Source organism: Mastomys coucha, unplaced genomic scaffold (genome assembly GCF_008632895.1).
Source record: "Mastomys coucha isolate ucsf_1 unplaced genomic scaffold, UCSF_Mcou_1 pScaffold9, whole genome shotgun sequence".
NCBI classification, from domain to species: domain Eukaryota; kingdom Metazoa; phylum Chordata; class Mammalia; order Rodentia; family Muridae; genus Mastomys; species Mastomys coucha.
Genome location: NW_022196915.1, coordinates 65,828,473 through 65,848,211, shown reverse-complemented (window position 1 = coordinate 65,848,211; position 19,739 = coordinate 65,828,473). Strand labels below are relative to the sequence as shown.

The 19,739-nt window shown below is 38.2% G+C and overlaps 1 protein-coding gene across 3 annotated transcripts in view; it reads left to right on the top strand.

Moving 5' to 3' along the window:
• The window catches only part of Naa16 (N(alpha)-acetyltransferase 16, NatA auxiliary subunit), a 58,381-nt gene extending 38,642 nt beyond the window's left edge, over positions 1–19,739 (top strand). For 2 of the 3 annotated variants that reach the window (XM_031361117.1, XM_031361116.1), the window contains exons 13-20: positions 2,872–3,000; positions 9,332–9,545; positions 11,284–11,477; positions 14,068–14,176; positions 15,222–15,320; positions 15,880–16,023; positions 17,932–18,029; positions 18,515–19,739. In XM_031361117.1, the coding sequence (XP_031216977.1) occupies positions 2,872–3,000; positions 9,332–9,545; positions 11,284–11,477; positions 14,068–14,176; positions 15,222–15,320; positions 15,880–16,023; positions 17,932–18,029; positions 18,515–18,712 (1,185 nt within the window). In that variant the 3' untranslated portion in view covers positions 18,713–19,739. Of the gene's footprint in view, positions 1–2,871; positions 3,001–3,536; positions 3,679–9,331; positions 9,546–11,283; positions 11,478–14,067; positions 14,177–15,221; positions 15,321–15,879; positions 16,024–17,931; positions 18,030–18,514 lie in introns of those variants that run through there. The other variant, XR_004116058.1, reaches the window with a different exon arrangement.

Here is a 19,739-nt window from a genome sequence, read left to right as displayed (position 1 = left end):
GCTAGCCCTGGTATCGTCCCCACCCCTGTGCTGCTGAGGTAGCCCTGGTACCGTCCCCCACCCCCGCCCCCGCACACCTACATGCTAGAACTTCTAACTAGACTCTACTTGTGTTTTGATATTTAAGAAAACCCTTATAATTTAAAAGCTACAGACAGCATTGCTTACTGTCAGATAATACTTGTACTTGGAAAAATGCTATAGAAATATAGACGTGAGAAAGAAAACAAAGTTACAGGATACTGTAAGGAGGGCAGAGGACAGGGGTAATTGACAGAAGTGGAAGTGGAATAGCTCAAACTCGTCTTCTCTAGTAATGAGCAAAGCACCATCAAAGCACTAAGCAGTTTGTGCTCATAGAAGTAGACTGAACTTTAAAGTCTGACATGACATTATTGGCAGATGATTTGATGATTTTTATACACACACACAAATGTGTTTTCTCTCACTTTTTCACTCTCAACTTTTATTAAAACGTGTTTGCTATAAAGATAATCATTTTCTTTTTGTAGATGAATTGCCCTGATGTATAATATTTGTAGTAGTGCTAATAATATACTTATTTATGAAGGGAGATAGGAAAATGGCTTCAATGCTTCTGAGTACTAAGCTAAGCACTTTATATACCCCTGGCCAGACTACCTTGCTAGTTGTCATTTGCAGCCAGTATTCTGCATTGGAAGTCTTTGAATCTAAGCCCAAGGGATTTTTGTTTGTTGGTTTTGGTTTTGGTTTGGTTTGGTTTGGTTTGGTTTTTTTGGTGCTAAATTGGAGTCAAAATTATGTAACCAGAGCCAGAAACTATAGTAAGTAGTGTTCCTGAAGCTGAGATGTCATAAACTCAATAGCATATACAAAAAGGTACAAGCACTATTAGGAGACGGTTATTGATGACTATTGGGAGAAAAATAAATCAGAAAAATAGTAATATTGCTTATGCTCCCATAGCACACATTCGGGTGTCTGATGTTTTACAGAAAAGTAATTGAAGCTTGAAGAGGATACTCAGACCTTCCTTGGTCATACTACGCGTAGGGCTGTGTTCAGTTTCTTTTCTACAAATCATCACAGATGTCAAGATTAGAAGAGACTAAAACAAACAGGCATAAAAATCATTAGGCTTTTAGAGAAAAACACTATCTGGAAGGTGAAGGTAGGAATTAGAAGTACATAGGTGCAGATGCGTGCAGCGAAACATTGGACTGAGCACTGGGACTCCAATGGAGGAGTTAGAGAAAGGACTAAAGGAGAATTCTCCTGCCCTGAGGCAGGAATGGGTGGGTGGTGGGGGAGTACCCTCATAGAGGCAGGGGGAAGAGGGTAGGGGAGAAGGGATTTGTTGAGGAGAAACTGGGAAGGGGGATAACATTTGAAATGTAAATACATAAAATAACCAATAAAAATTAATTTATAAAATTTAAGTTAAATTTCAGTCCAGCAATTAAAACAGACAATTAGCATGTATCTTCAGGGCATAGGAGGATGATAAACAGGTCAACCTGTAAGTGAATGAAATGCTCACATTTACAGATTATTTACGGCTTAGAATTATAGAGAGTTACAAATGCTTATTTAGTAGTTCTTTATGGTAAACTTTTTATGATGAAATAGTATTTTTATAAAGATAGAGTCATCAGAAAATAGAAGATACACATAGCTATAAAGGAGAAATAAGATGTATCTTAGGTCATTTTAAATCTAGAAATAATAAATTTTTAGACTCTTTTTTTTGGGAGACAAACTCTTACTGTATAAGCTCATGGTAGCCTTACACTGACATGTTCTTGCTTTCACCTCCTAAGCATAGAGAAATTTTAGACTTTTAATGAATCCCAGGAATTGAACTGATAATAGAAAGTGGGCTGAAAAGGGACCAGAGACTGAAAATGTTTTCATAAATATACTTTGGTTCTCTTTCTTGAAATCACACAAATGTTTAAAATAAATATATTCCAACTGATGACAAAAATATAATGCCCTACATTGAATATATATTCATACTAAAGTTCTTATACCTACCTTAACAAATCCAAGGATGTCTCTCTCTATGTTTCTTCGTTGCTGTTTGTCTGTCTGTCTCATTATTATGCCTCAAACTGGTTTTGAACTCAAAATCCTCCTGCCTCAGTCTCCTAGGTACTGGGCTGATAGGCATGCACCACCACATCCAGTGTTGCATGGCTTTAATAGCATGTGGCAGAGGATAGAGAAGTAAAAGACTTGTTATGAAACAGCAGGTGCATGACCAGAGAAATCGCTTAGCCCAGAGGAGGGAGGACGGGAAACTGAAAATGTACTGAGTATTGGATCTTTGCAATAGTGACCTTGAGTCAGCAAGAAAATGTTAAATAGCTGAAAGAAAACGAAGGTGAAAAGAAGATGTTGTTGTTTTAAAATAGTTAGAATAAGAGCTTTCACGCTTAAAAATCATCTTAGTAATGTGGGGTCTGTTCTGTAAACGACATGAGCACTCCAGTGGCACTGAGAAGGCTGCAGAGACGGCCCAGGGAGGAAGGTGCTTGCTGCCAGAACCTGCAAGTAGATCTTTAAGACTGAAAGGTGAAAGAAAAGCGTTGACTCCCTCAGATTGTCCTCTGACCTCCAAAAGTGTTGTGCCTTGTGTGTATACACATACACAAACATACAAAATAAATGAACAAATTGTTAAAAATATCACAAGCTCTAATGTCACTCTCGTTTCTAGTTATTGGCATAATGATTGTGGTCATAGTTGGAAAAGAAAAGGCAACTTTCTTGGCAGGATTTGAACCCAAGGCTTTAGATTTAAATGTACTTTTTTTTTTTTTAAATGTGATTTTGGGAGTAGTTTTATTGCTTGAGGCTTTATATTTATGTAAGTTTTTATTTTAGGATGGAGCATCTGCCATGGAGAATCTAAATGAAATGCAGTGTATGTGGTTTGAGACGGAGTGCATTTCTGCCTATCAGCGCCTGGGGAGATACGGGGATGCCTTGAAAAAGTGCCATGAAGTAGAAAGGGTGAGTGTCAGGGTGACAAGGGACACAGGTGCAGGTCTCCACTGGATCGTCTACCTCTTCTGACTGACTTTGACAGCTTCATTTGTAAACAGTTCTTTATGTGTAGTATTGTGAGCGGTGTGCAGTAATTGATTACTTTTTTGATACTTTTGACATGTTTATATATTCTTTTTCTGAAGCCAAAAGGAAAATTAATTTAGTAAAAGCAGTGTGTGCTATTATTGACATATATTCACAGTTTCTCTTCCCCAATTCGGCCATTACGTAATTTTTCATCAGCAGCCTAAGAGGACGCAGAGCTGGTGGCAGCCTCTTTCCCCCTTAAGCGTCAGGATCTGGTCCACAGTCAGCCTCTCTCCAGTTCGTCTTCCCGGGATGTGTGTTTTTACATTCGGTACCCTGTATTTCAAATGGCCAGTTCACAGGCTTATTTTATTACTTGCTTTTAGAATTGTGTGTGTGATATGCCTTAGTGAGGGCACTTTTCTTTTCCTTTGTGTGAATTTTTGTTTTCCTGTTCTTTGTCATCTCTGAAGCACTCTCCTTCTACATGGACCACAGGAGGAAAGGAGCCGCAAATGCACCCCTGAGGCAGTCCTCAGCAGCCCTCAGTTGTGGGGCACTCGGCACCACTCTTCCCCTGCTGACGCAGTATAAAACCACAGGCGTCGTAGTCAGGTGAGCCGGATGTCTGCACCGCGGCAGTCACTTTGGCCTTCTTCCCATGTCGAACTCCTGAGCTTCCCCAGAAGGCTGTCTCAAGGGGTGGCTTTCCATGGGAATTGCAACTAGGATTACACTAGAACCTTGATAAAAATCACCAACGTTTGCTTTGATTTTTTGTTTTTGTTTTTCTTGTCCTTTAAACTTGTATTTCTAGGGGAAAGACTTCTCATTTTCTCCTTGAGAAGTATAAGCCTCTTGGATTATATGTTAAATATCCAAATAGTTTAATTCAGGTACCTATTTCTGTGGTGAAATTGTAGGACAGAATTAAGACTGATGATGCAGGTGGGAACTCAGGAAGATCATAAGTTTGAAGATAGCCTGAGTTGCAAATGGTATTCAAGGTCAACCTTCGTGACATAGTGAGGCAGTGTCACAACAGAAAAGGGACAGGAGATGAGTTGGTGTGTAAATGTGCTTGTTTTACAAGCCTGGTGACTTGAATACAGATCCCTGGGATCCCTAACACCCGAACGTATGGTGTGTCAGTAACCCCAGGACTCTTGTGGGGAGTTGGGAAGTGGAGATGAAGTGGAGAAGGAAAATCCTGTGGAGCTGTGGGACTGGCTAGCCTGGAGTACGCAGACAGTAAGAGAGACCCATATAAAACAAGGTGTGGGGCTGGAGAGATGTCTGCTCAGCCAGAGCACTTGCTCTTGCAGAGGACTGGTGCTTGATTCCCAGCACCCACATGGTGGTTTATAACTATTCCTAACTCCAGGGTATCGGGTGCCATCTTCTGACCTTCACAGAACACCACACATGCATATGCTGCACAGACATACATGCAGCAAAACACACACATATATAAAATGCATAAATGGGAACCAGCAAAACAGAAGGAAGTGGAATGTGAGAACCCAGTTTACCCTCTGATTTCTACATATGTGCTATGGTACATACATGCGGTCATATACAAATGTGAACACAAACCATAACAAAAAAGAGAACAAAAGCTAGCAGGGAAAAATACTGAGTATCAATCAGTACTTTGTGTCAGTGATCCCTAATGTCCACCAGTTAAAAAGCCTCCTGGTTGTTAAGGACATTTCATGTGCTCCGTTGTCAGTGGATGTGACTCTTTACTAAGCATTTACAGATTAGTACTTTGAGCAAGGATGCAACTAGAAACCTACTTATTTTTCTGTAGAAGTTTAATTTAAATGTTCATAGGATCATTACAGTTGGAACCTTTGTGACTTAAGTCCCATTCTTCTTAATATTCCTGTGTTGCTTTATGATTTTCAGTATTTCATAAATTACCAGATTGTTAAATATATCTTCTGTAACTGTAGATCTTTAAGTTTACAGTGACTTTGACTGAGTAACATGAATGGAATTCTTTTTTTTTTAAAAGGTTTATTTATTTATTATATGTAAATACACTGTAGCTGTCTCCAGACACACCAGAAGAGGGCATCAGATCTCATTATGGATGGTTGTGAGCCACCATGTGGTTGCTGGGATTTGAACTCAGGACCCTCGGAAGAGCAGTCAGTGCCATTAACCACTGAGCCATCTCTCCAGCCCCATGAATGAAATTCTTAAATGACTTCTAGTTCAAAAAAATAATTTAATTGGAAGAAAGTATATTTGAAGGAAAGGGTTACATTAATTACCAGAGATTAAAATGTAGAAATCAATACCCTCTGATCAAGTGACATAATTATTTTTTTTTCAAAGATTTATTTATTGTTATATGTAAGTACACTGTAGGTGTCTTCAGACACACCAGAAGAGGGCATCAGATCTCATTATAGATGGTTGTGAGCCACCATGTGGTTGCTGGGATTTGAACTCAGGACCTTTGGAAGAGCGGTCAAGCAGTCAGTGCTCTTAACTGCTGAGCCATCTCATTAGCCTCAGCATAATTATTTTTATTTAAAAATATAACTATCTTTATTCAGAGTTTGCTGTTGGCATCTCATTCTATGGAGAATCTGAAACATAAGAAAAGTGCCACTTCTCATGTCACTTGTAATGATTATATTAATACTAAAACTAAAAAAGCTTAACTCATGAATAATGTGGGTATTTTACTTATGTAGAAATGTGTTTAGTTTAAATAAGTACATTAAATATTTAATGACTGATTTCTTATAAAGTTCATACATCAAAAGAAAATTATTAATGACATTAGAAAGATCTAAGAGTATAGATTTCAGGCTTGGGTGCTGGGGAGATTGCTCAGTGGTTAAGGTACCTGTTGTACATGCATGAGGCCTGAGTTCAAATATCCAGCACTGATACAAAGACAAACAAACAGCAAAAATCAGGCACATATCTGAGGGGTTCAAGGATGCCTATATGCCCACATGTGCACATACAAAACTATAAAATTCAAAGATGATTTTTTTTTCTGGAGACAGGGTCTCACTATGCATGTATCCCTGACTTTTATGTAAACCGTGTGTAGACCATGTTTGATGTAGACCATGAAATCCCACTGCTTCTGCCTCTTGAGTACTGAGGTTAAAGGCATTGTACCACCATACCCATCTTTCAAACATGATTTATAACTACTTTATAAGTTAATTTATACCTGGCTTCTCATATTTTAATAAGGAAATAAATACTCGTTGCAAATAAAATTTTGCATCTTTTCTTTTAAATAAAAGTTAAGCTAAGAATAAGGAACAGGTCTTTCTGTTTTGACAGTGTCTTCATTTTGGCCTTCAGTGGGTTTTAAGATTATCTGTAAAGGTCATGTGGCCCAGTCCAATCTGATGTTTAAGTTTTTTTTTTTTAAACAAAACAGCTGTTTTTTATAGTACTAACTATAAACTTGTGTTCATAGCAACATCTAAATTATTATTCTTTTTCTAAATACTGACTGGGATCTCTTTTTAAAAAGTGTACTGGCTTATATTGGTCAGGGCAGTGTATATAGCATGTAATATGCTTCTTACTGTTTATTCACTCTAGGATTTCTGGCAGAATAAGACTTGTTGCAACTTTTTAAAGTTTTCACAGGCTTTATAATCACAAATTCTTTAGAAGAAAAGGGTTTTTCCTATCTGTCTGTCTGTCTGTCTGTCTGTCTGTCTATCCATCCATCCATCCATCCACCTTACCTATCCATCTATCCACCTACCCACCCATCCATCCATCTTATCCTATTTATCTATTCACCTCCTCACCCTCCCATCCATCACCCATCCATCTGTCCTATCCATCCTATCCTATTTCTCTATCCACCCATCCACCCTCCCAACCACCACCCATCCATCCATCCTATCCTATTTATCTATCCACCCACCCACGCTCCCATCCACCACTCATCCATCCTTCCATCCTTCCTCCCTCTCATGCAGTACATCCCAATTGCAGTTTTCCCTCCCTCCACTCCTCCCAGTCATGTCCCCTCCCCATTTCACGATTTTTAAGACCAGTTATTTTGTTGTTTTCTCTGATAAGTTCTTAATTGTCTCAGCCAAGGATTCAGAGACATAGTAGGACTGGGGAGTGACTACAAGAAGGCTCATCCAGTTCCTGAATAAAGTCATATTCTAAAGCTTTGATGGAGCCTTTCCTAATTCCTTGTCAACTAGTCTTAAATCAAGCCCCTTTTTTCTTTTTTCTTTTTGTTTTGTTGAGAGAGGCTCTTGCTTTATAGTCAGTGCTAGCTTCAAAGCCTAATTTTGACCATCTTATCTGCTAACAATGGCTGCCAGACAGGGGGAGAAAGGGGTTAAGATTACTTAGTTGCTTATGTAGTATTCGGTTGTACCCCTGTTTATTCCAAAGCAAAATATCAACAAACCATAGCTGTAGTAGTCCACTTTTTCTGAATTTATCTAGCTTTTAAATTTTTTTTTTTTAAAACAATCTAAAGCTATATGGAGAAAGTAATCAACCAGGTTTGCCTGTGATTGAGTGGGTTCCAAGATACAGTGTATTCACTGGAAAAACTGGAAGACTTCCTGTAAACTGGGCTAAGTTGGTTACCCAGTTTATGGAAGACATCAACTGGAGAGAGGCAGCCTGTGGGCTGTTACTGATAAAGAGGTGGATTAAGTGTTTGTGGTTCCAGATTCCTTCTGAAATGTCACTTGAAATCCATGCCTACTGATATTTTTAGAGATATCTTTTGAAGCTTGTCATCCCTTCCTCTTGTGTTTCTCAGCTTAAATAATGTCGTGCAGTCCCTTAGATGTTTTCATCTTACTGTGTTTCATGATGTAGCGGTGCTCTGTCCCTTAGCCAACTGTGTTGGATTTCAGTGTGTTACTCTTATATAAGCCTGGTTTCCATTAAGAAAAAAGCACTAACACCATTATGTAATATGTTAGCCTTTGATTTTTTTAAAAAATAAATTGATGTCATTATTTACTAATTTCTCTGAAAATTTAATTTTCAAATATATCATTAAAACATGATTTTTCTAGTAAGTGAACTAATATGAAATGTTTATTTTTTTCCTGTTGCTTATCCTCTATGTTACACTTTTATTCTGTTTAGAATTCTTTTCTTAAACTCTTAAGTATTTAGTGTGATTCTGTATTTATAGCATGTTTCTAATTACCAAGGTAACTAAAAATATCAAGTGGCTCGGGATAATTGATATGGTGTGTCCTCTACATAGTTAGTAGACCACCTCAGTACCTGTCCCCTGCAGGGCTGTGGAACACTTCATTTTTCTATATGATTCTCGAGAAGCCAAAGTGGAGTGGGGAAGCAGAGATACAGCTATATGTAGGGGAGACAGCTAAATCATAAAATTGTTTTGTGTACATATTAGAGGTGAATTTTCTTCTTTTCATGAAAGCAGTTACTACTTAAGCTTTGGGGTTGGGGTGGTGAGTCCTTTGGGAATTAGATGAAAATGTTGAGCTCACTCCTTAGGAAAAAGGTACTATTTTTGTTAATAGAAAGACTTAATATATAAGAATTTAGAGAATATGCAAACATTAATGGGAGCTTCTTCACTAAGAAGTTACAATGCTGTCTTTGTAATAGCACTCTACTAATGAGAATAAACTTTAAAATGTGTTGCTTGATCAATCACCTTAAGAGGCTGTTACATAGGTTTATTCCTACCTTTGATTAAATAATTAATGCACTAAGAAATCAAAGACTTGCGCCCAATAAGCTCCTTCCTTCCAGTTACTATGCTGTGTGTTACACTCAGTAGGAAGGGGGCTTAAAGATGGTGAGTGACTCTTGCCCTCACAAGAGCTCAGGGAGGAGTAGATGAGTTAGGTTTGTAATCATTTAGTGTCTACCTGCATGCAGTTAGCTTCCGGGTTGTGTTTAGCTTCGACTTGCTGTCTTTTATAGGAGTACAGAGGTAAACTACATCAACATAACCAATTTCCAGGGTTAAAAGATAACCTGATACTTTTCTTGTCAACAAAGAGTAGCATCACAAATTACGATGTCAGGAAGTAGGGTGGATTATAGAAGAGTTTGTTAATTGAAATCAGGTGTGTTCAGAGTTTTGCAGCTGTTAAAAAAATGACACTATAAGTTGAATGCAACCAGGTGAAACTGACTCTGTTGTTCTGGGGGCTTTTGTAGTTTTTCTTTTTTATATAGTTTTCTTTTAAAAGGTAAAAATTATTGACATAAATGTAAGGGATAATCTTGTGGTTTTGTTTTTAAGCATTTTCTTGAGATAACCGATGATCAGTTTGACTTCCATACATACTGCATGAGAAAGATGACCCTCCGTGCTTATGTTGACCTCTTGAGATTAGAAGATACTCTCAGAAGACATACTTTTTATTTCAAGGCTGCTAGATCAGCAATTGAAATATATTTGAAATTACATGATAACCCTTTAACCAATGACAGCAAACAACAAGACATAAATTCAGGTAATGAAAAGATTTTAAAAAGAATACTAAACTTGAGAATATTAACAGATATTAATGTGTTACATAGAAAAGTGTATCAACACATGTTTAAGGAGATAAAAATGTTATCTACCCTGATCAATCATACACTATATACAAGATCAAATTGTCTTGCCTCACTCCAAACATTTGTATAACTAAAATAACAATAAAAGACATGTTGTCAAATGCATGTGAATGCTAATATTGGCTAATTGATACATTAGGAAAAAGCCAGAGAAACTTCAAATAAAGTTCCTCTTTATTTGAGGGGGGTGATGTTCTTTAGCTGATACATATCCATCAACCGAATGAGAGAACTTGCATGTGCCCTCCTGTCCCCCTGCCCTCAAATTCTTGATGTGTCTGTCTCAGCCTCCACATAGGTATGCACCACAACATCGAGCACTGGTTTGTTCTTTTTGGTTTTGTTTTTAGTAACATTGGTTAAGAAAGAGTATAAATGTCTGTGTGCTACTTTATTTTCATTAAATGGTAATTGAAGAAAAGGCTTTTGAGGGCTGATGAGATGGCTCAACATTTAAACTCTTGCCATACAAGCCTCATGACTTGAGTTTGATTCCTGGAACCCCTGTTAAGGAGAGAACCAATTCTATTCCTCCAACCTTCATACATGCAGGAGGGCATGCATCCTTAATCTCAACCTCCTCTCTACCACTACTCCCACAAACACACTAGTAAGTGTTTTAATTAAAACATTTATTTTTATAATTACATACAATTAAATAAATTTTTAAAAGATTTATTTATTATATATAAGTACACTGTAGCTGTCTTCAGACACACCACGAGAGAGTGTCAGATCTCATTACAGATGGTTGCTGGTAATTGAACTCAGGACCTCTGGAAGAGCAGTCAGTGATCTTAATAAATTTTTATATAATTAAATATATAATTTTAGAAGCTTTGAGTGCCTCAGCAAAAATACATGTTCTTGCAGATTCTGGTATCTGCTTTACTGAAAGTAAGATTGCCTTTATTGCTTGTCAGTTACTGGGGTACCAGTGTCCACACAGAGGCCCAGTATATAGTACATAGGAAGTTCAGGTTTTTATTACATATATTCTCTCTCACCCTTGGAACATCCCAAGAACATAGTTGGTACATTTGTTGTATCTTGAAACTGAGGAGATAAAGTGATTTGCCTGTTATTTATTGTGTGGGAGACTATTAGTTTCCTATTGTTATAAACTATGCTGACAAAGGCAGCTAATGGATAAAGGGCTTATTTTAACTCACAATTCCAGGTTAGGACAATAGCAGGGAAGACAATGGCAGCGGGCACTTAAAACAGCTGGTCATAGCCACAGTCAAGAGCAGAGAGTAAATACACAGTCCTCCCCTCTCCTCTCTAATCAGTGTGGGATCCAAACCCAGGAAAGAGTGCCACTAACATCCCACCTCACTTAACATAATTAAGACATCTCCCACAAGCCAACCTAATCTAGACAGCCTTGTGATTCTCGACTGTTTCAAGCTGACACATAAAATTATCACAGGTAGGGCTTAGTTGAAATAGGTATTAATGCAACCAGCTTTTATGTGCCATGTTTTGGGTAGTCACAGACATACTTTTAAAAACCTTTTACATAGTTACCTCCCATTTCCTCCCAAAAGAAAGATATATTAATAGTGTATATTATAAAAAAGACAAAAATGAAAACTGACAGTCACGTTTTGCAAATTTGAATGTTCATAGAAAACCTGTCAGCCAAAGAACTGAAGAAAATGCTTAGCAAGCAGAGAAGAGCTCAGAAAAAGGCTAAGATAGAGGAAGAGAGAAAGCACACAGAAAGGGACCGTCAACAGAAAAACCAAAAGAAAAAAAGAGAAGAAGAAGAAGAAGTTACCAGTGGTCATAAGCAAGAACTTATTCCTGAAAAACTAGAAAGGGTGAGTTGAATCTACAACTATATTTTTATGGTAAAATTTATGCTATTTGATTCTGTTCTGGGCATAATATATGTAAATGCTTACTTAAATAAAAAAGAAGCTGCTTGCAATATTTCAAGTCATATGAGAGCCACTGTGGTAACATGCAATGTCCAAAATATGCAAAAATGTGGCTAATGCTAAATATGTATAGAAATATTATAGACCAGAGTAGGGGGTCATCTAAAAGGTATGCTCTAATTCCTAGAATGTGTATACATGGCAAAGGGAAATTAGGACATCAAGTGAAATTTAAAGTTGTAATAAGCTGATCTTTTCTTAAAATTGTTTTTATTTTTCCCCTTTCCTTCTCCTCCTTGCTCTGGCCCCGGGCTCGCTCTGACCCAAAGGTTTTTTTACTTGTTTCTCATTATGGGATGTTGTGAGCCACCATGTGGTTGTTGGGATTTGAACTCATGACCTCCAGAAGAGCAGTCAGTGCTCTTAACCAGTGAGCCATCTCCCCAGCCCTATATTAAGCTGATCTTCAGAAGAAATTAGCTTAAGACTCCAGCCATTGAAGCAGGTTCTTTGCTTGTATATATTATGGCTTCCCGACTACATGAATGAATGGATCACTTTTTGCTTTTTATGCTTTTTTCCTTCTGTTTGTTTTGTTCAATTCCAGTGTGTTATTTCTGCTTAATCTTATTATATTCCGTTTTATTATTATCCCTTAGAGGCCTGTTTATTTTCTAATGAGAGACAGAAAGGGGGTAGATCTAGATAGAGTGGAGATGAAGAGGAACTGGGAGGAGAGAGGGTGGGGGTATCTGTAATCAGGATATATTATGTGAGGGGAAAAAATCTTTTCAATAAAAAGGAGAGGGGACAGTTGAGATTGGTCTGACCATGGCCCAGCATGCTCAGACAGGACCTGACATAAGTGGAGAAAAGCAGATAGGGTGATGTGCTGTGAGAATGACTTAATGTGTTGTTGCTGGCTTTTAAAGTAGAAAGAGAGGGCCATGGCGAAGGAGTGTGGGCCACCTTTAGAAGTAGAAAAAGATGCTGTGTGGTGGTGGTGCACACTTGTAATCCCATCACTTGGGAGGCAGAGGCAGGCGGATTTCTGAGTTCGAGGCTAGCCTGGTCTACAGAGTGAGTTCCAGGACAGCCAGGGCTATACAGGGAAACCCTGTCTTGGAAAGAAAAAAAAATAAAGAAAGAAAGAAAGAAAAAGAAAAGAAAAAGGCATGGAATTGGATTCTTTCCTGGAACCCAGGAAAGGGATACAGTCCTTCTGACACTTTGATTTCAAGCCCAGTGACCAGACCAGTGTGGGACTTAGAATCTACAAAACTGAAAGCAGTTTTTAAAAAGACACCCAGTTGGCTGGGCAGTGGTGGCACACACCTTTAATCCCAGCACTTGGGAGGCAGAGGCAGGCGGATTTCTGAGTTCGAGGCTAGCCTGGTCTACAGAGTGAGTTCTAGGACAGCCAGGGCTATATGGAGAAACCCTGTCTCAGAAAAAAAAAAAAAAAAGACACCCAGTTTTGGAATTTGTAGCAGCCGTACAATAGTCTATGAAGTCTAGACTCATGAGTTTAATATGTCTTGCTCTATAAATGGCTGTGGTGGTTTGAATATGCTTGGCCCAGGGAATGGCACTATTAGGAGGCCTTGTTGGAGGAAGCGTGTCACTATAGGGGTGGGCCTTGAGGCTCTAATGCTCAGTTCTGCCCAGTGTGGAATGAAGAGTCTCCTCCTGGCTGCCTTTTGATCAAGATGCAGAACTCTTGGCTCCTCCAGCACTATGCCTGCCTGCACGCTGCCATGCTTCCCACCATGTTGATAATGGACTAAACCTCTGAAACTATAAGCCAGCTCCTGTTAAATGTTTTATGTATAGGAGTTGCCTCTGTCTCTTTCCAGCAGTAAAACCCAAACTAAGACAATAGTCTAGCTCTAAAAACAGTACCTCAAATAGTTTTTGATTTGTATAAAACTACCCTGATTTTATAGTATAAAAATAATGTAGCTATTTCTATTTTGAAAACTATTAGTCATGTACCTTTAAAAAATAAGATTCACTTTATTATTTATGTGTTTATGTATGTGTGGAATGAGGTAGCTTATGGAGGCCGGTAGAGGACATTGGATCTGAAGCTGGAGTTGCAGGTGGTTGTGAGCTGCCCCATGGTGCTGGGAGCTGGGCCCTCATCATAGCTGAGCTGTCTCCATGACATGCACTTGGATTTTTTTTTTTTTTTTTTTTTGTTAAAGACAGGGTTTCTCTGTGTAGCCCTGGCTGTCCTGGAACTCACTCTGTAGACCAGGCTGGCCTCGAACTCAGAAATCCACCTGCCTCTGCCTCCCAAGTGCCAGGACTTGGTACGCGTGTGCCCCCACCACCCACTTTGAATTGGTTTATAGGTGATACTAGTTAAATGTTTCATGCCTGTTGGGCTGTATAAGAAGGTGTGTACATGGTTATGTACCTGTTGGGCTGTATGAGAAGGCGTGTACATGGTTATGTACCTGTGCATGTGAACTGGAGGGGAGTTTGGCTTGTGTTATCTAAAGTTTTCCTTCTTGCTTCAAAATAGGTCGGCAATCCACTAGAAGAAGCCATTAAGTTCCTCACTCCTCTAAAATCCCTTGCTGCTGATAACATTCATACCCACCTGCTGGCCTTTGAAATATATTTTAGAAAAGGTAACACATTGTTTTGAATTGAGGTTTGTATATGTCTGTTAATTGTTTTGTTTTGTTTTTCATTGTGCATGGGGTTGAACCCTTGACCTCACATATGCTGTGCACCTGCTTTTCCACTGAGCTACACAATCCTAAGTTTGGGTTATAATGTTGACTCTATTAGATACTAATTTTGTTATTTAGATCTATTTTTGGTTTTTAGAACTTTATTTCAGCCTTCCATAAAGGTTCAATTCCTTTCATTTTCCTGCTCAAAAATTTCCTGGGCAACATACTAAAATATTACATTAAAATTTAGCATGAGGATAGTATGAACAGTTATACAGATTGTTTACATGTGCTGGCTGGCTCTGTGTCAACACAGACTGAAGTTATTTGGATGGAGGGAGTCTCACCTGAGAAAATGCCCTCACCAGATTGGCCTCTGGGCATTTTCTTGATTGATCTGGAAGAGTCCAGCTCACTGTGGCAAAGACTGGTGGTTCTTTGAGGTATAAGAAAGCGGGCTGAGTGGGGCAGTAGTAGCACACGCCTCTAATCCCAGCACTTGGGAGGCAGAGGCAGGCGGATATCTGAGTTTGAGGGCAGCCTGGTCTACAGAGTGAGTTCCAGGACAGCCAGGGCTACACAGAGAAATCCTGTCTCGAACCCCCTCCTCCCCCCCAAAAAAAGAGAGAGAAAGAAAGCAGGATGAGCAAACCATGAGGAGCAACCCAGTAAGTAAAGCTCCTCCCTGGTTCTGCCTCAGTTTCAGCCTGGGGATTCCTGTCCTGACTGTCCTGGATGATGAACTTCCAGCTGGAAGATGAAATCAACCCTTTCCTCCCCAAGTTGCATTTGGTCATGTGTTTTACCACAGCAATAGAAACCTGATTAAGACATTTCCATGAAACAATTTTTAAAATTTTTCTTCAGAAAACAAAAATTTTAATGGATAATGCAGATTAATTTTTCTCATGTGTTTTTTAAAATTAAGTTCTTAAATTGAATTTAAGTGAAGATAACACAAGTATTCATGCTGCATTTTTTTGTTTTTCTGGCACAGGGAAGTTTTTGCTAATGTTGCAGTCTGTTAAACGAGCCTTTGCCATTGACAGTAATAATCCTTGGTTACATGAGTGCTTGATTAAATTTTCTAAATCTGGTAAGTATAAGAAGGAGATAGTTATGTGCATGCAACTATGAGAAGCAAATATAAGTGATCTTCCATTCAGCTGGACAGGGAGGAGACTGCAGAGATCTAGCCAAACCAAACATTTGCCTGATACTCAAATGATGGTATACCTGTAATTAAACAGTGAGGTATATAATTACTGCATTTTTTACTAGACTATTAATATTCCACAGGAGTAATAGAGTAATTTTAATATATAAATAGAGTAATTTTAATATGTATTAAAATTTATACACACACATACACACACACACAAACACACATTAAGCTTAACACCTAAGTATAAAAATCTTTCAGTTAACCGGGCAGTGGTGGCGCACACCTTTAGTCCTGGCACTTGGGAGGCAGAGGCAGGTGGATTTTTCTGAGTTCAGGGCCAGCCTGGTCTACAGAGTGAGTTCCACGACAGCCAGGGATATACAGAGAAACCCTGTCTCCAAAAAACTAAAAAAAAAGAATAATCTTTCAGTAGGTTCACCCCTCCAAGTACAGATGAAAAAAACAAATCCAAATGTTTTTGTTTTTGTAGTATCTAATCACAGTAATCTTCCAGACATTGTGAGCAAAGTTCTAGCTCAAGAAATGAAGAAGATATTTGTCAACAAAGATTTGCACAACTTTAATGAGGATTTTCTCAGGCACAATGCTACCTCTCTTCAGCATCTACTTTCAGGTTTGTATTTGGAAAAGTACTCAGTTTAATTAATTTCCAAAGGAAAATAGCACAGGACCATTCATAGACTTTAACTGACCAGAGTATTCTTGTTAAAAAGGAGAATAGAGTATATAGTAAGCAGCACTCCTGGATATGGCTTGCACAGTCACTTAGGAAAGCAATTTGTCTATTTTATTAAAAGTTAGAGTGGGACAGGAGAGATGGCTCAGCAGTTAGATAGAGTACTGCTTCTCTTGCAGAGGACCCAGCTTAGCTTTTAGGGCCCCATATGGTAGCTTACAACCATCCTTAACTCCAGTTCACTAGGGAATCAGTACTCTCTCCTGACTTCTGTATGCACCAAACACACATGCACAGATTAAAATACAAATAAAAATGTTTTTTAAAAAGTTGCACATTACCATGCATGTCTTTTGATTCTGTGGTCATACTTTTGTAAGGGACTTACTTCAGCTCCTACTGAGGGGTAGTAGTTTTCACCTGTAATCTCTGGGACTCCACATGCTGATGCAGGAGGATGATAAGTTTGAGGCTAGTCTTAGTCAGCTATATACACAGACCCTGACTCAAACCAAATTATTCCAACAAAGAAAGCTTTCAGTGCAAAGGTATCTACTGCAATGTTTGTAAACTTTGGGGAAAGACAGTGAACTAAAATGTATGTCCAGAGATACAGGAAACAGTAGTAAATGATAGAATGAAGTGCCAAGTGGTCATTTAAAGCAGTGTTTATTCAAACAGTTTATAATACCAGTGAGTAACAGCTTTTTTTGTTTGTTTGTTTTTGTTTTTTGTTTGTATCTTTTGTTTTGAGATAAGGTCTCTTGTGGCCCAGGCTGGTTTTGAACCTAGTAAGTAGCTGAGTTTGGGCTTAATCTTCGTGCTTTGACCTAAGTGCTGGGATCACTCCTACCTGGTTATAAATAACTCTTAGAATACATATGTAGAGATTAACAAACAGTAAATCTCAACTGTGTAAAAATATGCCCAGGAAAAAGTTTGAAAGGAAGTTTATACCAAAACTTTAACATTGTCTTGTAATTTTTTTTCTCAAAATTTTGTTGCTCTTATGTTTTTTGTTTAATTTTTTTATTTTTTATTTGATGGATTGTTTAATATCATTTCGGTTGGCCTCTTAAAGCCACGGATAACGTAGACTGCTTTTACATCCTGAGTACTGAGATTAGAGCCGGGTGCCACCACATCCAGCTTTTAAAAATTACCTTTATGACTATGGAAAGATGTTTCTTTGAGTATATATACTTTCATGACAGTAATTTGTTCCTTAGATGCTTTACTTTAAGGTGTTATGCTGTTTAAAAGTGTTTCTAGCTGAAATGATTGATGAGATAGGATAGCCCTGTGTGTTTATATTTTGAATCACATTGTTTCTAAGCACAGAAATTGTCAAACTAGGCATATTTCAGTAAGTGTTTAATAATTATAAAGGAAAAACTTTGATAATGTGTTTTGTTTTAAAATTTGTTTTTAGAATGTTATGTGTAATGAGTTTACCTGTATGTATGTTGATGCACATGTGTGCAGTGTCTGTGGTGGCCAGAAGAGGGGGTCAGACTCCTTGGAACCGGAGTTATAGATCGTGAGCTGCGACATAGGTGCTGGGAACTGAACCTGAGTCCTCTTTAAGAGCACCAAGTGCTCTTACCTTCTCTTTTGTCATGGTAATTCATAGTCTCAGTGTAGCCGAAAGATTCAGTGAGATGTTTCTGAATAGGAAGAAATTGGGAAGAAAAGTCACAGTTGCCTGCCTAAAGCTGGTGGCTGCCAGCTCTGGCCCACCACTGATTGATTAAACGCTTTAAGCCACATCCGAGTGGTCAGTATAAGTCAGATGAAATGTAAGCCTTAAGAGTTACTCATCTTTATAATGTTTTGGAATTTCAGGTGCTAAAATGATGTATTTTCTGGACAAATCAAGGCAAGAGAAAGCAATTGCTACAGCTACTAGGTTGGATGAAACTATAAAAAATAAAAATGTGAAGGTAGGATTCTTCACAGCTTGATTTATAGGTCTTGCAAGGTCTAACAAAACATATATCTCTACAGCATAGTCTTAAGTGGGTCAAAGAGCTCAGCCTGAATGCAGATCTTACCTCTATCCATTATTACCTGTGTGACTTCAGGCAAGTTATGGGTGTGGAAGGGATGCCTGTTGTATAGTTGAGTTTGAGTTAACTGAAATAACAAAACATGAAGTAAGTACCTCATCCTAGCTCATTTGTTGAGGCACTTTAGTGCCTTTTTATACAGGACTTTAAGTTGGAATCCTACTTCACTCTCCTGAGTGCTGGGATCAGAGGGGCTGTGCTCAGAGTTAGAGTTTAATGTTCTTTATTTGAAATGATTACTTACTGTAGATAGGAAGAAGCAACAGCAGTTTTTCTGTGGGATAAGTTGTCTCTTGGTTAAAATTACTAGCTGACCTGCTTTATCTTCTTACAATTGGTCTTTTCTCCTGTGTCAATAGACTCTAATAAAGGTTTCTGAGGCACTCCTGGATGGCAGCTTTGGGAACTGTAGCTCCCAGTATGAAGAGTATAGGAAGGCCTGCCATAACCTGTTTCCACTTACACCAGCTTTCCTGCCTGCTGTGAGTGAAGCCCTTGGTCTCAGCACTGAACTGAACCACACAGCTGACCACAAGCTCTTAATGAATGAAGTTTGAATCTTGTGGGAAGATGCTCCTATAGACTCAAAGCCGAATTCACATCAGGGTTTCTTTTTCACTGTACATTTTAAACTGGTATGAAATAAAATATTTGGATAGAAGTTTTAAATGGAATATTGTGTAAGCTTGTTTTATGCTGTGTCTGGCCTTCAATTTACATAGACGTCTGTTACAATTACTTGCTTATACTTGTACAGTCGTACACTCCTGAATTATGAGTGCTGTTGCTTCTGTTTTATATACGTCAGTTGCTGATTAAGGTATAGACAGCCCTCTGATGCTATTTTCTTCAGGTCATAGTTTCAGAATCTGTTTGACCGCTTGTTTATTTGATTATTTTGAAGGATTAACTGAATGTTAAGAAATAGCCATATTTTCCATTTTGGTAGATAGTGTGATCTGTTCCCTTTTTACCTTCACTTGTATGATTATTTCCTTTGTCATAGCCATAAAAGTGATACTTTATGGTTGGACAAGGATACACCAGTGTTGTGTTGATGACTCAGAATGTGAAAACTGGCTTGCCTCTTAATCATGTAAATTTCACCATTAAATTTGTTGTGTATCTATTCTAGTCTTACACACTAGTGTGTAGGAATTGTGTTTTCTTGGTTGAGTTGCTTAGAGAGTATGCAAGTAGCTTACCCTGAGAAGTTTTCTTCAAGGGAGGATGATTTGGCAGAGTACAAATTAAAACCCAGCACTATCTCCCTCACAACCATTCAGTGAATGTTTAGATCTCTCAGATGAGACCTTAAACTGTAATTAAACTATTAAATTATAGTGCTGTTGAACAGTATTGGGGGGAGCCCTTTTTGCCGTATCTTATATAATGGAATCACTCTATTTCTCAGTGTCAATATGTCTGTACATCTATCTGATATAAGCCCAGAAAGATTTTTATTTAGACAGTTCTAATTAAAGTGGTTTTCCTTTATTTCTTTGGTTTCATAGTTGTTGAAGGGGAAAAAAGGATCACTGTAAAATAATCTAGACAATGCTACAATAAATTATTTCATACAGA